This window comes from Ursus arctos, unplaced genomic scaffold, assembly GCF_023065955.2.
Source record: "Ursus arctos isolate Adak ecotype North America unplaced genomic scaffold, UrsArc2.0 scaffold_16, whole genome shotgun sequence".
NCBI lineage: Eukaryota > Metazoa > Chordata > Mammalia > Carnivora > Ursidae > Ursus > Ursus arctos.
In genome coordinates this window covers 9720141-9737825 of record NW_026622830.1, presented here as the reverse complement: position 1 = coordinate 9737825, position 17685 = coordinate 9720141, and the positions used below count along the sequence as shown (strand labels likewise).

General features: G+C 47.8%; 1 protein-coding gene across 3 annotated transcripts in view; it reads right to left on the bottom strand.

Moving 5' to 3' along the window:
• Positions 1–17685, bottom strand: part of ZFP64 (ZFP64 zinc finger protein) — a 93322-nt gene that overhangs the window by 13363 nt on the left and 62274 nt on the right. For 2 of the 3 annotated variants that reach the window (XM_026503756.4, XM_048222260.2), the window contains exons 6-8: positions 11089–11238; positions 10786–10848; positions 1831–2082 (exon numbers count right to left, since the gene is read on the bottom strand). In XM_026503756.4, coding sequence (XP_026359541.2) covers positions 1831–2082; positions 10786–10848; positions 11089–11238 — 465 coding nt within the window. Of the gene's footprint in view, positions 1–1830; positions 2083–10785; positions 10849–11088; positions 11239–16417; positions 16530–17685 lie in introns of those variants that run through there. The other variant, XM_026503757.4, reaches the window with a different exon arrangement.

Sequence of the window (17685 nt, the reverse complement as noted above, 5' to 3'; positions counted from 1 at the left end):
GCACCAGAATTCTGCCCACCTCCTTAGAGGGTCATTGTCACACCTGGGCCATTTGATAGTTGTTAGCATCAAGGTCAAATTGATTCTCTTTTCTTACATGCTCATTTGGGGTCACAGTTTAGCTTAATTCTTGACTGGACTGTGCATTGAGGAAAAAAGAATCTTGCCATAATCTCAAAAGTCCCCCAGTCTTTTAATTATGGAACATTTTAGATGAAATTTCTTGTGGATTTTGAGCTTCTGATTTATTGAATTTTCTTTTAAACCTTCAACATAGGAATCATCCTGATACTTCCCTTTACTGCAACCTGTTAGCTATATTCAGATATACATCAAATATGCCATGTTTTGTTTTCTCCCTGGAGAAGAGGTTATCTTCCAGTAACTTCCACTAGCATGATGGCTGGAAGTTTGATTTCTTGCCAGATTTTGTCTACTTTCTACTTGTATACTTCACAGAGTTTAGCTGGGTATAGAATTCATTTAAAATCATTTCCCAATTTTGAGGGCATTATTCCACTATCACCCTAGAAGCTAATACTACTGAAAAGGTTTTCTAGGTTTGACTCTGCCTATCCACTCCGTCTGTCCCACTTGGCATCTCGGGAATCCTTTCCACTCTCATGGCTCCTTAGAATTGAGAAATTTTTTCTCATTTGATTTTCTCATTTCTATTTTCTTTTTTTCCCCTAGACCTACCTAGTAACCAAACTTCCGGCTTCTTATTCTTTCTCAGTTATCCAAATCAGTTTTTTTTTTTTTTTCCTTCTAATCTCTGGAAAATTTCTTTGCCTTTGTAGCCAGCAACTCCAGTCTTAATTCATACTTTGTTCTACCTTTTCACAGAACTCTTCTTGGAGGAAACATTTCTGCTAGTGGGGAGATACCAATTAGAATTGAAGAATTCTTGCCTATGACCCAAGTACTCTGTTAACTCCAGGATTTGTTAGACTTGGGGCATTTTAGATCACTCATTTCCTGCCAATGACTCATAATCCATAGTTGACATTTAGATTTAGGAAGAACAGACTGGTTTAAGGATTAGATATAGGTGGCCATGGGTTTTTACCTGCAATTGGGCAGTGTGGGCCATGTTGCCAATAGGCTTTAGCTTCTCCTCTGAGCTCTGTGGCCTCGGCTGTCTACATGCCAGTTCCAAGTCCAGAGCTCTCAGGGCAGTAAGACATTGGTTAGAAAGACTGAGAGGCAGCCACAGAGTTGGGAGCCATTTGTCTGCTGGAAGAGTTTTTTTTTTTTTTTTTTTTTTTTTAAACAGTTTCAGATGTCAGCATATTCCATCCGCTTACCATCTTCTATGAATTCATTGAAAAGCCTCATTTTCTGAGCCTCCTTGTGAGCCCCCCAATTCCCATTTTTCTGTGCCATGATGAATTGGTTGATTCTATCTATTGCTATTCAGTGGGGTCTCACAAAGGGAAGATAAAGCTCTCTGCAAAGTCTAATTTCTAGCACTAGAAGTCTATGATTTGCAGTTCCGGTCAACTAATTTTGCTACGTTTCTGAATTTAGCCATGTGATCGGTTTATGTGAAGTGACTGAAACACCTAGTTTATCCATCAAGACTTTCGAGAGACATCCTTTGCTTCACTGCTGTATGGGGAACTCATCCCCAGCTGCGGCCTATGTCGCCAAGTCGGAAAACCCAGCTGTCAGACTTTCAGGTTTTACTGAAAATTGCCATCTTGGTGGAAAACACAGAAATTCCTTTCCTTTCAGCCACCAAGTCATCTTGGTCGCTTGTGTTCGCGCGCGATGAAGTTACGAAACTGGACAACAAGGCAGGCACGGGTTCCCAGGCCAGGGACCTACCTGTGTGCGAGCGCAGGTGCACGGTGAGCTGGCTGGAGTTGCGGCTGGCGTAGGGGCAGAGCTGGCACTTGTAGGGCCGCTCGTCCGAGTGGATGCGGAGGTGCTTCTTGAGGCTGCTGCTGTCCACGGCGGCGTAGTCACACAAGTGACACTTGTGGGGCTTCACGCTGGTGTGACAACGCATGTGCATGGTCAGGTTGTCCTTCCGGCTGAAGCACTTATCACAGAACTCACACTTGTGGGGCTTGTCTCCTTCAAACACATAAGGAAGATTCAAGGTTTTAAGGGTTTCTCTGTGAAGGTGACTGCAAAGAGAGCTGACCCAGATGGGAGCCTGGGCATGGGGGTCTGCCTCGTCCTTCTGTCCAGATGTCCCGACAGGAAGATACTGACGTACATGGTTCAGCACGTTGGGAAATGAGAAGGTGTGCTAGTCATGCATGGCTCACAAATTTTAAAGAATCCTAAGGAACAGGTAAGATTAGGTTGAAGGAGAAAATCAGAGGCCAAACCCTGTTTCGGGAAAAGGGAGTGGTTACAGAAGCATTCAAGATCAAGTGTAGAGATCTGGGAACAGCCTTCACGGCTCACAGAGAATGGCCAGGTTGACTCCTCCCTTACTTGTACCAAACTATAGCAGCAATGGTGTCTACCCCGGGCTGTCAGAAAATGAGGGTCTTACACCACAGAAACAGTGCATAAAACCTCACGTAGTTAGAGATACTCTAGAGAACTCTAGAGAACAGAACCCCAAGGCCAGAGCATTTCCTCTAGTGCTCCATTTCCTCCCCTACAACCACTCCAGACTGATCGCTTACAAATAAAAAAATCTACCCAATAACCAAATGCTTGGGGGAAAGCTAGACCCAGGAAGACACACCCAACTCAAGAAGTTGAGGTTCTAAAAGCAAACAATTGCCATAATTCCAATTCTCCTGGGGACTCTCCAGACTCCAAGGTGACAAGCAGAAAGGATGTCAGAAGAGGACTTTGAATATGGAGTTGAAGAATCCCCCAGAAGGCTGTCTGAAAGGACAAGAGGGAAAGGACAAGACATGAAAGCCAGGTCTAGATGGTCCAGGACGGAGCGGAGAAAATAGTTATTTCTCAACACTACCAACAGCTCCAGGTCTTAAATGGCTTATCTGGAGGCAGAGTGATACAGTTTCAGAAGCCCAAGAAGGAGCTCTTACAACTTTCAGAAAGAAATGCTCAGATCAGTGTGTAATTCCTCAGACAAGGGGAGTGGTGTCTGCAAAGTTCTATAGAAACTATTTAAATCGAGTTCTATACTTAATAGCATGCAGTGGTTAGAGAAAATAAAGCCAGCTGATGACTCAGAGCATCACACTTGAACTGTGTACATCACAAAAAAGGAAGTGGATAAGCTGTGGGATATAGTAAAATGGGAAGTATTGCTTCCAAACCACAAGAGAACCATACAGGAAGACAATAGAACACAAGTAAAAGTCAAACTATGTATAAGTAAAAACAGATTAAGTTTCCCTGTTAAGTTTTAACACATTTTAAAAATCAGCTTAAAGCCCCTAAGGTACATAAATATTTCAGGAAAATGCTAGGAGTATCAAATATGGGGCAAAACAGAAATCCTGGTGAAAGCCACTAAAAGAATTCATACCGAAAAGATAAAACCAAATAGATGTGACTTAAACTTACGAATCTGACACGGTTTCCCAAAAGGTTTTTCAAAAGTCAGGGGATATTTTAAGACAATTTTTGTTTAAGAACCAAAATCAGATTACAAACTCCCTAGAGATGGACAGGGAAAGCTCTGTGTGTCAAAACCTATAGCCTCACCCTGCTTTCAAAAGGATGTTTGTAGACTTAATTTCTAACAAACGGCTGGAAGTGAACTATGCGATTCAACGAACTAGAAAAATCAAGATACACAGCAGTTAATCCATATAAACAAAATACGGTCAAGAAGGGAGGTTTGCTCAAGATACCAATACCCCAGGGTCCTGGAGCTCAGCGTCATTGCCTTTTTGGCCAAGTAATCCTTTGCTGGAGGCTGTCCTGTAGCAGCATCCCTCACCACTTCCCACTAGATGCCAGCAGCACCTCCGTTCCTAGTTTTAAGAGTCAAAAAGGTCTTCTGATTATTGCCAAATGTCCCCAGGGCTGGAGGACGGGGGGGGGGGGGGACGAGACTACCTGGTTGAGAACCATTCCAACAGACACTGGAAAAGAAAAAGGGGACCTCAGATTAAGTCCATCATGGCTTAAGTAGAACCTTACCCCCAACCAAATAAGACTTGATAACACGGATAATGGTCTAGGAAGATACCACATTACAAAGTCTGAACCAGGAGAAAACCGATCAGTGACAAAGTTGCTAAGTCAGAGACGAACCCCAAGGTGAACTATGCACTGTTCAATTATTCACTAGTGGTCCCTTTCCCAGGAAAATTCTGCCTCCTAGTCCCACAGACCATAGGCTTGGGCACATGCCTTTTTCTGCCCAATGAGTTGGGATAGAAACGAAGGGATCACTCTCAGGCAGATGCTTTAAAGAGCCACTGTGTGGTTTACCACATTTCTCTTGCCCAGATGACCTGTAACATTCCAGATCAGAGTTTTTCAAATTTTTTTATTTGACAGAGTGAGCGTGCGGGCACAAAAGCAGGGGAAGCGGCAGGCAGAAGGAGAGGGAGAAGCAGGCTCCCCACTGAGCAGGGAGCCCCATGTGGGGCTCGATCCCAGGAGCCTGGGATCATCACCTGAGCTCAAGGCAGACGCTTAACTAGCTGAGCCACCCAGGCATGCACACACGCAGCCCCCCCCCCCAAATCAGAGGGTTAATTTAGGGCTTGTGGATAAGATTTAGGGGGTACAAGACCTCATATAACAATTAGGTTTTTATTTCTACTACCTCTAACTGGAATTCAGCATTTCTACCCATTATGTAATCAACAAACCCAATAATGGTAACGGAGATCCTGGCCAAGAGACAGGAGCAGTGTTCATACCATGTCACACTTGCCGCAGCTCTGAGGGATTACTGACGCTCATCACTACTTCACAATTAAGAGGTAGTAGCTGGTCTGCTAACGCTCAACTCCGGGTTTTCTTAGTGTTCCTGCTGCACCTACCAATCATCTGGGGGCTGAGGAAGGGCTCATTAAAGTGGGTTTTCCCCCCAGCTTTGGGATATAATGGATGTGACATTAAGGTGTGTGATGATTTCATACAAGTATATGCTGAGAAAGGATTACCACCATAAGGTTAGTTAATACCTCCTTCACCTTCGATATTTACTGTCTTTGTGGTGAGAACATTGAAGATCTACTGTTAGTAGTACAGACTTGAAAGTTGCTAACAATCGCCACACTGTACATCAGCTTCCTAGAACTCACTCGTCTTAGAACTGGACCCTTTGACCAACATTTCCCATTTCTCAAGTCAAACTTACAGAGAGAGTAAAGTGTAGTTTGTGTCCGTGCATCTGGGTTGGCCCGGAGATTCGGGGTTTTGTTTTTTTGTTTTTTAAAGATTTTATTTGAGACAGTGAGAGAGGGAACACAAGCAGGGGGAGTGGGAGAGGAAGAAGCAGGCTCCCCGCTGAGCAGGGGGCCCAATGCGGGGCTCGATCCTAGGACCCTGGGATCATGACCTGAGCCGAAGGCAGATGCTTAACAACAGGGCTACCCAGGCACCCCAGATTCGGGGTTTCTCAAGCTCCCAGGTGAGGCTGACACAGCTGGTGTTTACCATACTGAAGGTAGCAGGGGTGTATGTATTAAAATACCACACGTTTAACACTGATAGAACTTGTACTGAAATATAGTTTAATGGGATTTAATTTAAAAACATTCTGGGAAGGGTCCATAAGGTTCACAAAATTGCCAGAAGTCCACGGCAGGGAAAAAAAAAAAAAGTCAAGACCGCCTTTTCTGGCATGTTCCAGCCAGAGGCCGTTCCACCGGCCAGGTCCAGACAGAAGGCTGCCCAAGGTGCAGAGTGGTGACTGACTCTGGGGGACACTGGGAGGAACTGAGCTGTGTTTATTTGTCCCAGAGATGGACACTGTCCTCACAGCCTAATCTACACTCTCTCCATCCGCTGAAAAAGTCGGAAGCAGAGAGCATTGTGGGTATGCTCTATCAAGTCTTCCAGGAACAGGGTTTCCACATTCACTTTACTGTCTACGGCACAGGGAAAGAAAAAACGGCCCCCACCCCCACTCACTTTGTGACCAATTAACCCGGATTCCAGTGCTACGTGAGGAAATAGGATAAAAAAAATAGCAATACTATAAGTCAACCTCCTTTACTAAGCTAAATAAATGTTGCATGAGCATCTTAAACATTTACAATTCAACTATTTTTGATTAAAAATTTTCATCCAGGATCCTGGCATTTGGGGTAGAAGAAATGGAACTTTAGAGGTAAAAAAACAAAAAACAAAAACAAAAAAACCCCCAAAACCCAAAATCAAGGCCTTGCTTTCCAAGAGGTCTCTAATGTCAGCACACCCAGCTTTCTAACCTACTCTCCCCCAAATAAGCCCACAGCAAGCCCCCATTCTGTGCACACAGGGGCTCCCTCTGAGCGTCCGCCCCGCCTCACTCCCTGCATTAGCCTGTCAGACTCCACCTCCACGGTCTCAAAGCGCAGTCTGTGAGCGCCTGGGGGTCCCGGAGTCTCCTCCTGTCGAGTCTGCTGTCAGAAGTTATCTTCATCCTACTACGAAGATGGGACTTGTCCTTTTTCATTGTTGCCATTCACCTGCTATGGGGGCACCTGGACAGAGCTGCAGGTGCCTGACTCGGATCACCAGCTCCCGCAGCAGAACGGGATTCTTCCCGGCCGGGCCCTCCCAGTGAACCCAGAGCCAGTTTCCCTTAGGAATAGGCTTTCCAGCAGCAAAACCTATTACCTATATTAAGTCTCTCCCCCAAAGCCTTTTTAACACCGTGTAATGAAATAAGAAGGCAGACCAAAGTACAGAGTCTTGAGAACAAGCCATTGTGTGTGTGTGTGTGGGGGGGGGGGGCGGGAAGCAGCATTTCGAGGGGGCAGATGTCAGTTTCACTTGAAAGAACAGACCCACTGTGGCTTTTTCAAATTTGGGATTTGGTGAATATTTTCTTCAGAATGAACTATGTGAGCCTGTCATTCCAAGGATGATCACCGACAATGTTGCAGTGGTTAACATCCCAGCTCTAACCCCAAAGTTAGGATTTCGGAACATCTATCCCCTACCCTGGGCATGCAGTTTCCTGGTATTTAGATTTTTCTGGAGAGATTGCGAATATTAACAACTGATTTTTTTTTTCTATTATAAAATGGGTCAATGTTTGGAAGGATTATATAAGTTGGTAAACCAGTATTTTCCAAGTGGCCAATGTAGGACAGGTCAAGAAAAATCAAGCACAGGTACGAGCCATTCAAAAAGTAAACAGAACAATGGGTTTTATTGGTTTGAAAAGTTTATGGATATGGCTCCAGATTCTATACATCAACTGATCCTTAAGAAACTACCCTTGGGGCACCTGGGTAGCTCAGTCCATTAAGCATCCGATTCTTGGTTTCAGCTCAGGTCATTTTCTCATGAGTCACGGGATCGAGTCCTGCTCTGTGTGAAGATTCTCTCTCCCTCTGCCCCTCCCACCACTCGCGCGCTCTATCTTGAAAAAAGTTGAAGAAACTTCCCTCTGTTGTGTTTTGGTAGAATATTAAAGATTATCTGAAAACGCTATCAACAGAATATTCCATTTCGGACCACAGGTGAGGCACCAGATTTTTCTTCAGATCCTTCAAAACACAGCAATGGATTATATGCAGGTGTGAGTATCCTGCCAACTTGAGATTTACAAAGGTACAGATAATACCACTGGTCACATTTTTTTGGGGAAAATAGTTACTTCTCATAAAAGTATTGCTATAAGGAGCTTACAGGGTTTTTTTGTTTTTGTTTTTAAATTCTGAGTAATCTCTCCACCCAATGTGGGGCTCAAACTCACGATCCCGAGATTAACAGTTGCATGTTCTCCTGCCCCGAGCTAGCCAGCCACTCTGGCTGTTATTTTTAAGTGGATACATATTTTAAATTTGGTTTTATTTTACTGCAGTAACTATAGATCAAACAAACTTGGGGGTGGGGGAGAGCTTTAATTTTTAGATGTAAAAGGATCACAACAGTGTTTTGAGAACCACGGTTGTATCCATTCGGCAAAGGTCCAGCCTACCCTTTAAAAGATCACCTGCACGTAGCGCCCTCCCCGCCTCTCCCAGCTTGCTCAGGAATGCCCCTCAGCCCACACGTCAGTTCTTTTTCTTGTAAGTAGAACCCTTGCTCTATAAGCTGGGAACGTGGCCAGAGTCAAGACTTTTCTCCCAGCCTTCATTTCCATAGCCTGGAAGGGCCATGTGACTATGTTCTGGCCTAACAGGCATGAACCCAAGTGATGGGTAACTTCTACTATATACCTTAAATCGGGGGGTGGAGGCAGTAAGCCAGCTCAGACCACACCAACATGGTCTACACACTTGGGATGTCAAAGCAGCAACATAGGAGTCTGAGTCCCCGAAACCACGGGGCTGTCTACCATACCTAACTTGGACTATTTTAACACAGAAATATCTTGGTTTTAAGCCACCATCAGTTGGGTCTCACTATTAATCATAAGGGATCCTGTTTCTGGGTCATGTCTTGAGGGAGAGATGATGTAAATCCCCCAGACCCCTCTCTTTTACAACAGTTAAGATATTCAGAGAACTACAGCATTCGCCTTGGACACAGAAATAGCCAAAATATCTGCTAGAGAAGCCATCTGTCTGCCCTTCTGTATCACTAAGTCTGAACCCCACCAGGGACAGGGCCTTACCTACTCTCTGCATCCCCATCATGCTCTCTATTATTCCAATAGAACATTAATCCAACCCCTGCCTATCTTTCTAGGTCCACCTTGGCACTGTTCACATTTGGGGGTCTGGGAATTCTTTGTCATAGGGACTGACCTGTGTATCCTAGGAATTTAGAGGCACCTCTAGCCCCACCCACAAGGTAGCAATAGTACCACCCCGGCAGAGAGACTGCTCAAGCGACCAACCAGCTTTGAAGTTGCCTTAACCAGTCATGGTTGGCGGGGTTTCCTTTGTTCAGATGGCTTCTGCAATCTGCATGCTCCTGCTGACCTCATCCTGGTAGCCCGGTCCTTTCAAGGACAGGATCAACAATCCCTTCACTAAGAGGCCTTTCATGACCTTTCCTGGCAAAGAGGACCCTTCTCTTATTTGCACAGCACGATGCCCATTTTTAGCAGAGACTACTAATTGCCCAGAAAGTGGTCCTCCTAATGGAGCTCCCGAGTTTTGTGGTTTCTAGAAGCCACTACCCAGTGCCCCCTGATGCCTGAGGTGGCTCATATCCCACTAGTCACCAGGGATGCTGCTGGGGGGTGGAGCGGGGCATGGACCAAGGGAGGGATGTTGTGAGCCCCTCCCCTGCTTCTGCTTTCCACTAGTTAACAGAGCAGTTGCCTTGTACCTGGAGATGAAGCTTTAATTTAAGGATGACAGAGCCATTCTACCAGCTGTAGAGTACTCCTTCAGTTGTACTTGAGAGGAACTTGATTATGTTTAAGCCACTTGGTTTGGTTTCTGTAAGAGCCAACAGACCAATAGCTTTTTAATTTTTAAAGATTTGACAGAGAGAGTATACAAGCAGGGGAAGCTGCAGGCTCCCACTGAGCAGACAGTCCAACATGGGGATCATGACCTGAACCGAAGGCAGACACTTAACCGACTGAGCCATGCAGGCGGTCCTAAATTTTTTTTTTTTTTTTTTTTTTTTTTTTTACAAAGTGTGCACATGTGAGCACACATGAGCAGGGGGTAGGGCAGAGGGAGAGGGAGAAGCAGACTCCCCGCTGAGTACAGGGCTCCACACGGGGATCAATCCCAGGACCCCGAGATCACGACCTGAGCTGAAGGCAGACACTTAACCGAGTTACCCAGGTATCCCTTAATTTTTTAAAGTTTTAGTCCTCTCTACACCCAGTGTAGGGTCCAAACTCACAGCCCCCAGATCAATGGTTGCACGCTCTCCTAAGCCAGCCAGGCGCCCCACAGACCACTATCTTAACTTCCACAGGCTCCTACGGGGTCTACACCAGAGACCAAAAAGTGGGCAAAGTTTTTGTGAAGAGCCAGATAGTAAATGCCTTTAGCTTTGTGCATTGTGCAGTTTTTCTGGCAACGACTCACTAATGCCACTGTAGGGGCCGAAGCAGCCACAGATGACAAATGAGCTTCACAGGCCATAGTGTGCAGACCCTGAGTATAGATCATAGAAATTCCTTTGCTCCAGCATCTCTTATTTCTCCATATTCTCAGTAGCTGGCTGCTCTCAAGAAGGAACCGTTAAGAAGCAACCTTATTACTCTTTTTAAAGATTTGAGGGAGACGCGCGTGTGTGCGCACAGAGGGGAGAGAAGGCGAAGGGAAAGGGAGAAGCAGACTCCCCGCTGAGCGGGGAGCCTGACGTGGGGCTGGATCCCAGGACCCTGGGATCATGACCTGAACCGAAGGCAGGCGCTTAAACGACGGAGCCACCCAGGCGTCCACGACCTTATCTGAGGTTTACTAGGGCCATGAGGCCTCTTTGTAGCCCGTCCTCACCAACGTCTCCAACTAGCTCACACCTCCCAAGCCTTTGCACCTGCTGTTCCCTCTGCTGGAATGTTCCTTGTCTTGTCTGGTTACTTAGCCATCTCAGAGTTTAAGCAGAAAGCCTTTCAGGAACAGTCCGATCTCCTACAACCAGTTCTCCCAGGACGCACCCCCCTAGCCGCTGTTTAGGTCCCGGCCCACCCCACCAGACCATTTCGTGAGGCAGAGACCATCTCTGTCCTGCCTACCACTATATGCCAGCGCTTAAACTCCTACCCACTTCCTTCAACATTAACGGTGCGAACAAATGGACACCTACCTGTGTGGATTCTCAGATGGCGGTCCAAATCTTTCATGCCGTGAACAGTTTTGAAGTGGCAACCTAGTAGAAAAAAAATCCAGCTTTTCTTAGAATAGAGCCTCAAGAAGGAAGCTACTATACACCCGAGGTTCTGGGAAGTCGCGCCGAGTCTGACGCCACCGGCGGCTTAGAACGCACCGAATGCGCCTGCGCGGTGGCTGCGCGGAGCAGGGCACGGACTCAGCAGGTGAAGGAGGCGGAGCTCGCCCGCCAGCGCCCCGCACGGAGAAGGGGCTCCGCGCGTTCAAGTTCATGTTTCACCTGGATAGCAACAGTTGAAGGTCCTTTCTCCGAGCGTCACCGTTTGTTCCTTGGACTCTGAGGGAAGCGCCAAGGCGGGGGCTTTCTGGTCGTCACTGCTGCCCGTGGAGGGACACGTTGGTTTGGGAACATTATCTTCTAATTCTGAAGCTGAAATGGAGACAGAAAGTGTTAATTTCTCAAAAACCACCACAGTAAGTCTTATAAGCAGGATTGTTTTACTTCCCTTCATCACCTCTCCAAAAAAAAAAAAAAAAAAAAAAAAAAATCATTAAAAATGGAAAGCCGCGTACACCCCAGCCTTACAGAAGTCCTTTCTTGAACTACCAACTTCCAGAAAATACAGAGGACAAGGAACATGGAAACAGGACAGACACAACTGGCAAGATCCAGGCTGCAAAACGTTGCAACCGGGCTTCTCGAACGACCTGGTGAAAACTTAGCTTGTAAAACATTTTCGGATCCATCACAGGCTGCTACTTTTATAAAATATAACACAAATTACTAGTGAAATACAACAACAACAACAAAAGGCCCAACATTAGGGATGGCAGAAGGCTGGTCCAGCAATGTCAAGCTATTTTTCAAAGCTTACTCGATTTCTGAATTTGTTTTGTCTCCATTCAGGAGACCGACCACACTTCAAGCACCACTGATCTCCTGGACAAAATAACACTGTTTCAGCAAATCACTTAAAGATGGAGGGGGGAAAAAACCAACGACTTGAAAGGAGGACTTGTGGTATCAGGAGGTTACTTGGATCCTGATTTAAACATATTGTAAGAGCCATTTAAGACCAGGACAAGCATGAACACTAAAGTGGTTTTTTTCTTTTGGGGTGTGTGTGTGAAGATGAAATTAAGAGTTTTTAAAGAGCATTCTACTAGTTTAGGGATGGATATTTACAAGTTGTTTAGATATGGGATAATCCAGGACAGGGGAATAGCGGGACAGAAGAAACAAGCCCAGCCATGCGTCATTAATTGTTGAAGCCCAGCCCCAGGTACATGGGAGTTCGTGGCATCATGTTCTTTACTATGGTAGAATCATGTGCAATTGACGTTTTTGTGGGCCAACATGGTCAGATAGTTTCATGTGGTTCAATCTAATATGGAGGTTTAAAAATTTCTGTAAAAACCCAAGCGTTCCTGCAAGATTATAAAGTGATTTCTTTCCAAACAGATTTAAATCCAGGGAATAAAGAGGTGCTGTCAATGTCTGAAGTTAAAAATAAATAAAGATACTGACTAGTATATAAATTAGAAGCCAAAGGCTGGGACCTTTTCTGCTCCACGTAGAGAAGGTGGATTCCATTTTCAGTGAGAGGTTTGTCAAGGTAAACCTCTTACCATGAGAAGCTAGTGAACTTGGTGTGGGCTTCAGCTCTTAGGCACAGGGCTTGCTTAGTTACTTGCTAACTGAAACGGAACCTTTCTGAACCTCAGTTTACTCCTTTGAAAAAGGGATCACGGACCTGCCGCAGAGCTGCAGGGTTAAGAGAACAATGTAAATTCTCAGGACATCACCCAGCCTGTGCCTTGTAAACACGATTCAGGAATAAAGGATTGCAGAGGTCCCATCTGAATAGTGGTGGTGCTCAAAGCCCCTTAACAGGGTCTAGAACAAGTGAGCTAATCTTGTGGCTCTCCACTAAGGGTCATTTTGCCCCCAGAGGACATTTGGGAATGCTTGGGGACATTTTTGATGGTCATATGTACACACGTATATAGGTGACCATGTGGGCATCTAGCAAGTAGAGGCCAGGGATGTTGCTAAACATACAGGAGAGCCCCCACACCTGTATCCGAGTCACTTCAGTTGTGGGTTTTCAATGTAGCTTCCCAGTGCTCACCCCAGATAACTTGGGGTGAGGGTGGTTAAGGGTAGATCCCAGGAACCTACATTTCGGAAGCCCTGCCCCATGATTCCATCATATACTCCAAGCCCTTGCTACTTGAAGGGTGGTCCCCAGAGCTCTAACATCAGCATAATGGGGAAGCTTGTTAGAAATGCAGAACCTTAGGTCCCAGCCAACAGAATCAATCAGCACTTTAACAAGATCCCCAGGTGATTCCTACGCACATTAAAAACAGGAGTAGCCCACTGCCAAGGCACTGCTTCTCCAACAGGTACATCAGGACTACATGGAGGGCTTGTTAAGGCTCAGGTGGCTTGGGCTCCTCCTTTAGAGAGTTCCTGATTCAGCAGATGTGGAGTAGAGCTGGTCATTTTTTCATTTCTAACAAGTGCCCACTGACGCTCATCTGGCAACCACACTTTTGAAAACTGCTCTGTGGGAAGGGGAACTGGTGCAGAGATGCTGAAAGCTGCAGGGCTAGAAGTTTTCAGCTGATCAGAACCCACACTGGCCAGATCTGAACGAAGCCCATCACTGTGCCCCTCAGAGGAAAACCCCAAACCTTGCATTACCTTAGCAATCTGTATTAAAGAAAACCATTCAGCTCTTGAGGATTTTTAATCCCAGAGAAACCAAGAAAGATTGAAAAGTGAAATCTAAGTGAGAGGTTTTAAGGCACAGTGGCTTGGGGAACGGACTGGAAAGCCAGCTGCTAAGTTTCAAATTTCAGTTCTATCATTTATTAGATGTGTGACCCCGGAGAAGTTTCTCAACTTCCCTGTACCTCAATTTCCACACCTAAAATGGGGATCATGGCCCTTCTCTCCTAGGTTTAGGTGAAGATTAATTCCTTTAGTATATGTAAGAGGACCTGGTACATAAGTCAACACTATATGAACATTGATTTTGTTCATTGATGGGTACCTGTGAGCCACCAGATTCTGCAATGGAGGGAAATGCATTGTGCCATGAAAACTTGGAAACCGGCAGAAGAGACTGATGGGTTAAAGCCATAAAAAAAGCTATCCAGGGGTGCCTGGGTGGCTCAGTCGGTTAAGCGTCTGCCTTCAGCTCAGGTCATGATCTCAGGGTCCTGGGATCCAGGCTCATGGCGGGCTCCCTGCTCAGCCGGGAGTCTGCTTCTCCCTCTCCCACTACCCACGGCTCGCGCTCGCTCTCGCTCTCACTTTCAAAAATCTTAAAACTATCCAATGCCAGAAAGGGTCATCCAAGTAGAATGCGGAGTGGCATGAAGGGCCTCCCAAAGAGAGACTTCTTTACTTTTAAACACCCAGGAAACCAGGCCAGTCTGGAAGCCCACGCTCTCCTGAAAACTGTACAGCTAGGGCATAGACCCTTCTAGTATGAAAGTGGGGGTGGGCCACATGATAGAATCTAGTTTAGTACAGTGGACATTTTTACCCTATGAAAAACCACTGTTCCTTTTCTAAGGTTACCCTGTTTTGTTTTGTTTTTTTTAAACTGAAGTTTATGAATTGACCTGCTCCATTTTATTTCTTCCAAAACCTACGTCAGTTGCAAAGCCATTTGCAAATTAACGGTGGCCCACCCCTGCTCACTTTGGGGTGTGTGTGTGGGGAAGCCTAAACAAACCTCAAAAAAGGAGGTGGGCCTTTGTTCAGCTGGACAGACCTAAAATGCAGAGGGAAAACCCACATCAGTTGGAAGGTTGCTTTTTCTCTACAGGGTGGCTGGTGCTTAATTCTGATTGTGCCCTGCTCCCACAGGGGGCACCCCAAATACCTCACAATGCAGCACACCCTAAGCCTTCTAAACAGGGCGTCTCCAGGAGGCGTCTTCACAGCAGTGTACGCAAGAACAAAAGGAGCCAAGGCACTGAGCAACAGCCAGGGGTCACTCAGGTTATTGTCTTGTAGAACTGCTTCCCCCCAAGATTCAACACCCCCAATAATACTCTCCAGTTCCTCTTTTATGGAGGATCAGCAGGGGCCCTGCCCGCTGCCGCCCCCCCCCCTCCCGTTGCAGCCTGTGTCCATTATAGTCCTTAGGCACAAAGGTAGTTATGGTCTTTTGGTTAATGGTAGTTCCATCCAGCCAAATTTTAGTTTTAGGTACTATTATTTCCTAAGTAGTTTCATTACACTTCTCCCCTCCACTACCTCCTTGGGTGTGTGGTCATCAAAGCCCACCGGACCGACCTGCACTGCTGGAAGTCTGAGGCTTACTCACAGAGCCCCCCCGAGATCCCCCTGCTCCCTTTCTGGGCCGAAAGAACTTAGGGGAGGAGGAGAAAAAAGTTCACTCAGAACTAGGAGATTATCAGTTAACTGCGGGGGGATGGGGGGGGTGGAGAGGAGATCGAGTGGGAATTTAGGTTATCTTAATCTGAGGGCAAGATAGTCAGAAGGGAAGTGCCTTAGAGATGCAGATTCTCCAACCCCACCTCGCCCCAGAGATTCCAATGGGGGCGGTGCCTAAGGGTAGACTGAGGAATTCAGCGAGTTCGCAAAGCTGCCCACCTGCAGTCTCTTCAGAAACCGAGGCTCCACTGACCGCAGGGTGAGAAATACTGCCCTGAGGACTTAGGGTAGTCGAGGGCCTCTGCGCGTCACCCGGAGCCCCTCCACCAGCCACTTGTAGGCCAGGTCAACCCGCAAAGTCCGATCATGGCACTGTTTTGCTCAACACACCCCTCCCTCCATAGCCTTATTTCAAGTAAAAGGGAAAGTCCTTACTGGAGCCCTTAGGTGCCCCATCATCCGTCGGACCTCATGTGACACCCCCCCCCCCCCCAGGCACCTTCAAGCCTCTCCCTCACAACCTTAAGGTTTTTACTCGATGATGCCCACCTCCGCGAGGCCCTCCCTGGACAACGCATTTGAAGTACCCCTCCCCCTCACCACATCTCTCCCTTCTCAGCTTCGTGAGTTTGCCTCCGCCGCTCACACCTAACACACCTTACGCCTCCGGGTTCTGTCTCGAGGGCTGTCTTTCTCGACCCCACTCAACCATAAACTCGAGAAAGACCAGAATTCTGTCTGCACATTCATCGCTATTGCCCTCCCCAGCGCCTAGCTCCAGGGCCGGGCAGAAACTCAGACATCCCCCCCAACCCCGGACGCGGGTCTCAGAACACCCACTTTCCAGGCACGCCCCACCAGGCCACCACCAAGGAGATCGGGGACCCGGGCGCCGGCGCGCCCCGAAGAGGGCCCTTAGAAAGGGTCTTGGAGCATCCTCCCAGCGTATCTGGGAGAGGAACCGCGATTTACTAGCGCTTGGGGGGAGCGGCATAGTTTACCCGAAGAATTTACAAGGAGGTGTAACTTGCAAAGGCGCAGGGCCAGGGCGCCGAGGTCCCAGCCCCAGCACTCGGGCTGGAGGCTTCCCCCGCCCTTCCACGCCCGGAGCCCCGCACCCGCGCGGGTCCCGGGACCATCCGAGAAACTGCCGGCAGCCCCGAGGCGGGGCATCCGCAGCACTACTCACCCGGCACCGCCGCCACCCTGGGGCCAGCCTCGGCGAACTCCCGGCGCTCGGGCTGCGGCTCCTTGGAGTTGAGGTGCTGAGGCTTGGCCTGCTTGCGCCGCGACATGGCGAGAGGAGCGCGGCCCCCGGCGAGTCGCTGCGAGTGGCCTGCCTCCCACAACCGCTTCCCGGAGTTCGGAAATTACCCCCCCGCTCCCCCGGCTGGAGCGCGCATGTCCTGACAATTCTGCTCCTCAGCCGAGCAGGGCGATTTATCAAGAACCCTGACGGCTGATTGGCTCGGAGCCAAGACCTTGGGGGTCCCGGGTAAGCGTGGTCCGCGCCCCGGCAGTCCGCACCACCTGAGAGCTCGTTAGAAATGCAGACTCTCGGGCTCCACCCCAGACCCGCTGAATCAGAATCTGCATTTTAACAAGCTCCCCAGGTGATTCGCATGCACATTAAAGTTTGAGAAACCATGTCTGCATTTTAACGAGATCCCCGGGTGATTCGTTTGCCCATTAAAATTTCAGAAGCACAGCTCTCCTCCAACTTTCATGTGCGCTCGAATCACTGGGGATCTCGTTAAAATGCAGATTCTGACTCAGTGGGTCTGGGGTGGGGCCTGAGCTTCGGTATTTCTAACGAGCTCCCAGGTGATACCACTGCCGAGGCCGGGCACAGGCCGTGTTTTTAGATTCTGACTTAATTAGTCTGGGCGGAAACCTGGGCTTTGGTATTTTTTTTAAGCTCCCCAGGTTATTCTGATGTGCAGCCAAGGTTGAGAAGAACGACCTCCAGCATCTTCGCATTTAAAATTTAAATGAGGCCAGAGAATCGCCATCTGCAGATGAACCACTTTATTGAGGAGCCCGTTAAAAATGCAGATTCTGAAAGTTTTGGCTTCAGGCGGCAGAGCCCAGTAGTCTGTTTCTATACGGCGTCCCCAAACCCCACCCCATCCCTCGCGCGGTGACTCCGGAGCTCCAGGTCTAAGACCACACGCGCGGGAAGCCTCTGGGCCAACAGGGGCGTGGGCCCGCCCAGCAGGTGACTGAGGCGTGGGGGGAGGGGTGGGTTGAGCTAATTGGCGTTCATGCTCAGACTGGCTGGAACCTTGATGAGACCCGAGGGGGACCCCTCCTTGCACCAGGTGAACGACATCCTACATCCCTCAGGTGTTTAGTTCCTACAGGTAGGAAGCCACCTACATCCCTCAGGTGTTTACTTTCTACAAATTGGGGAGTTGCTTAAGGCGGGGCTATGCCCTAAACTTGCCCAAACCTGCG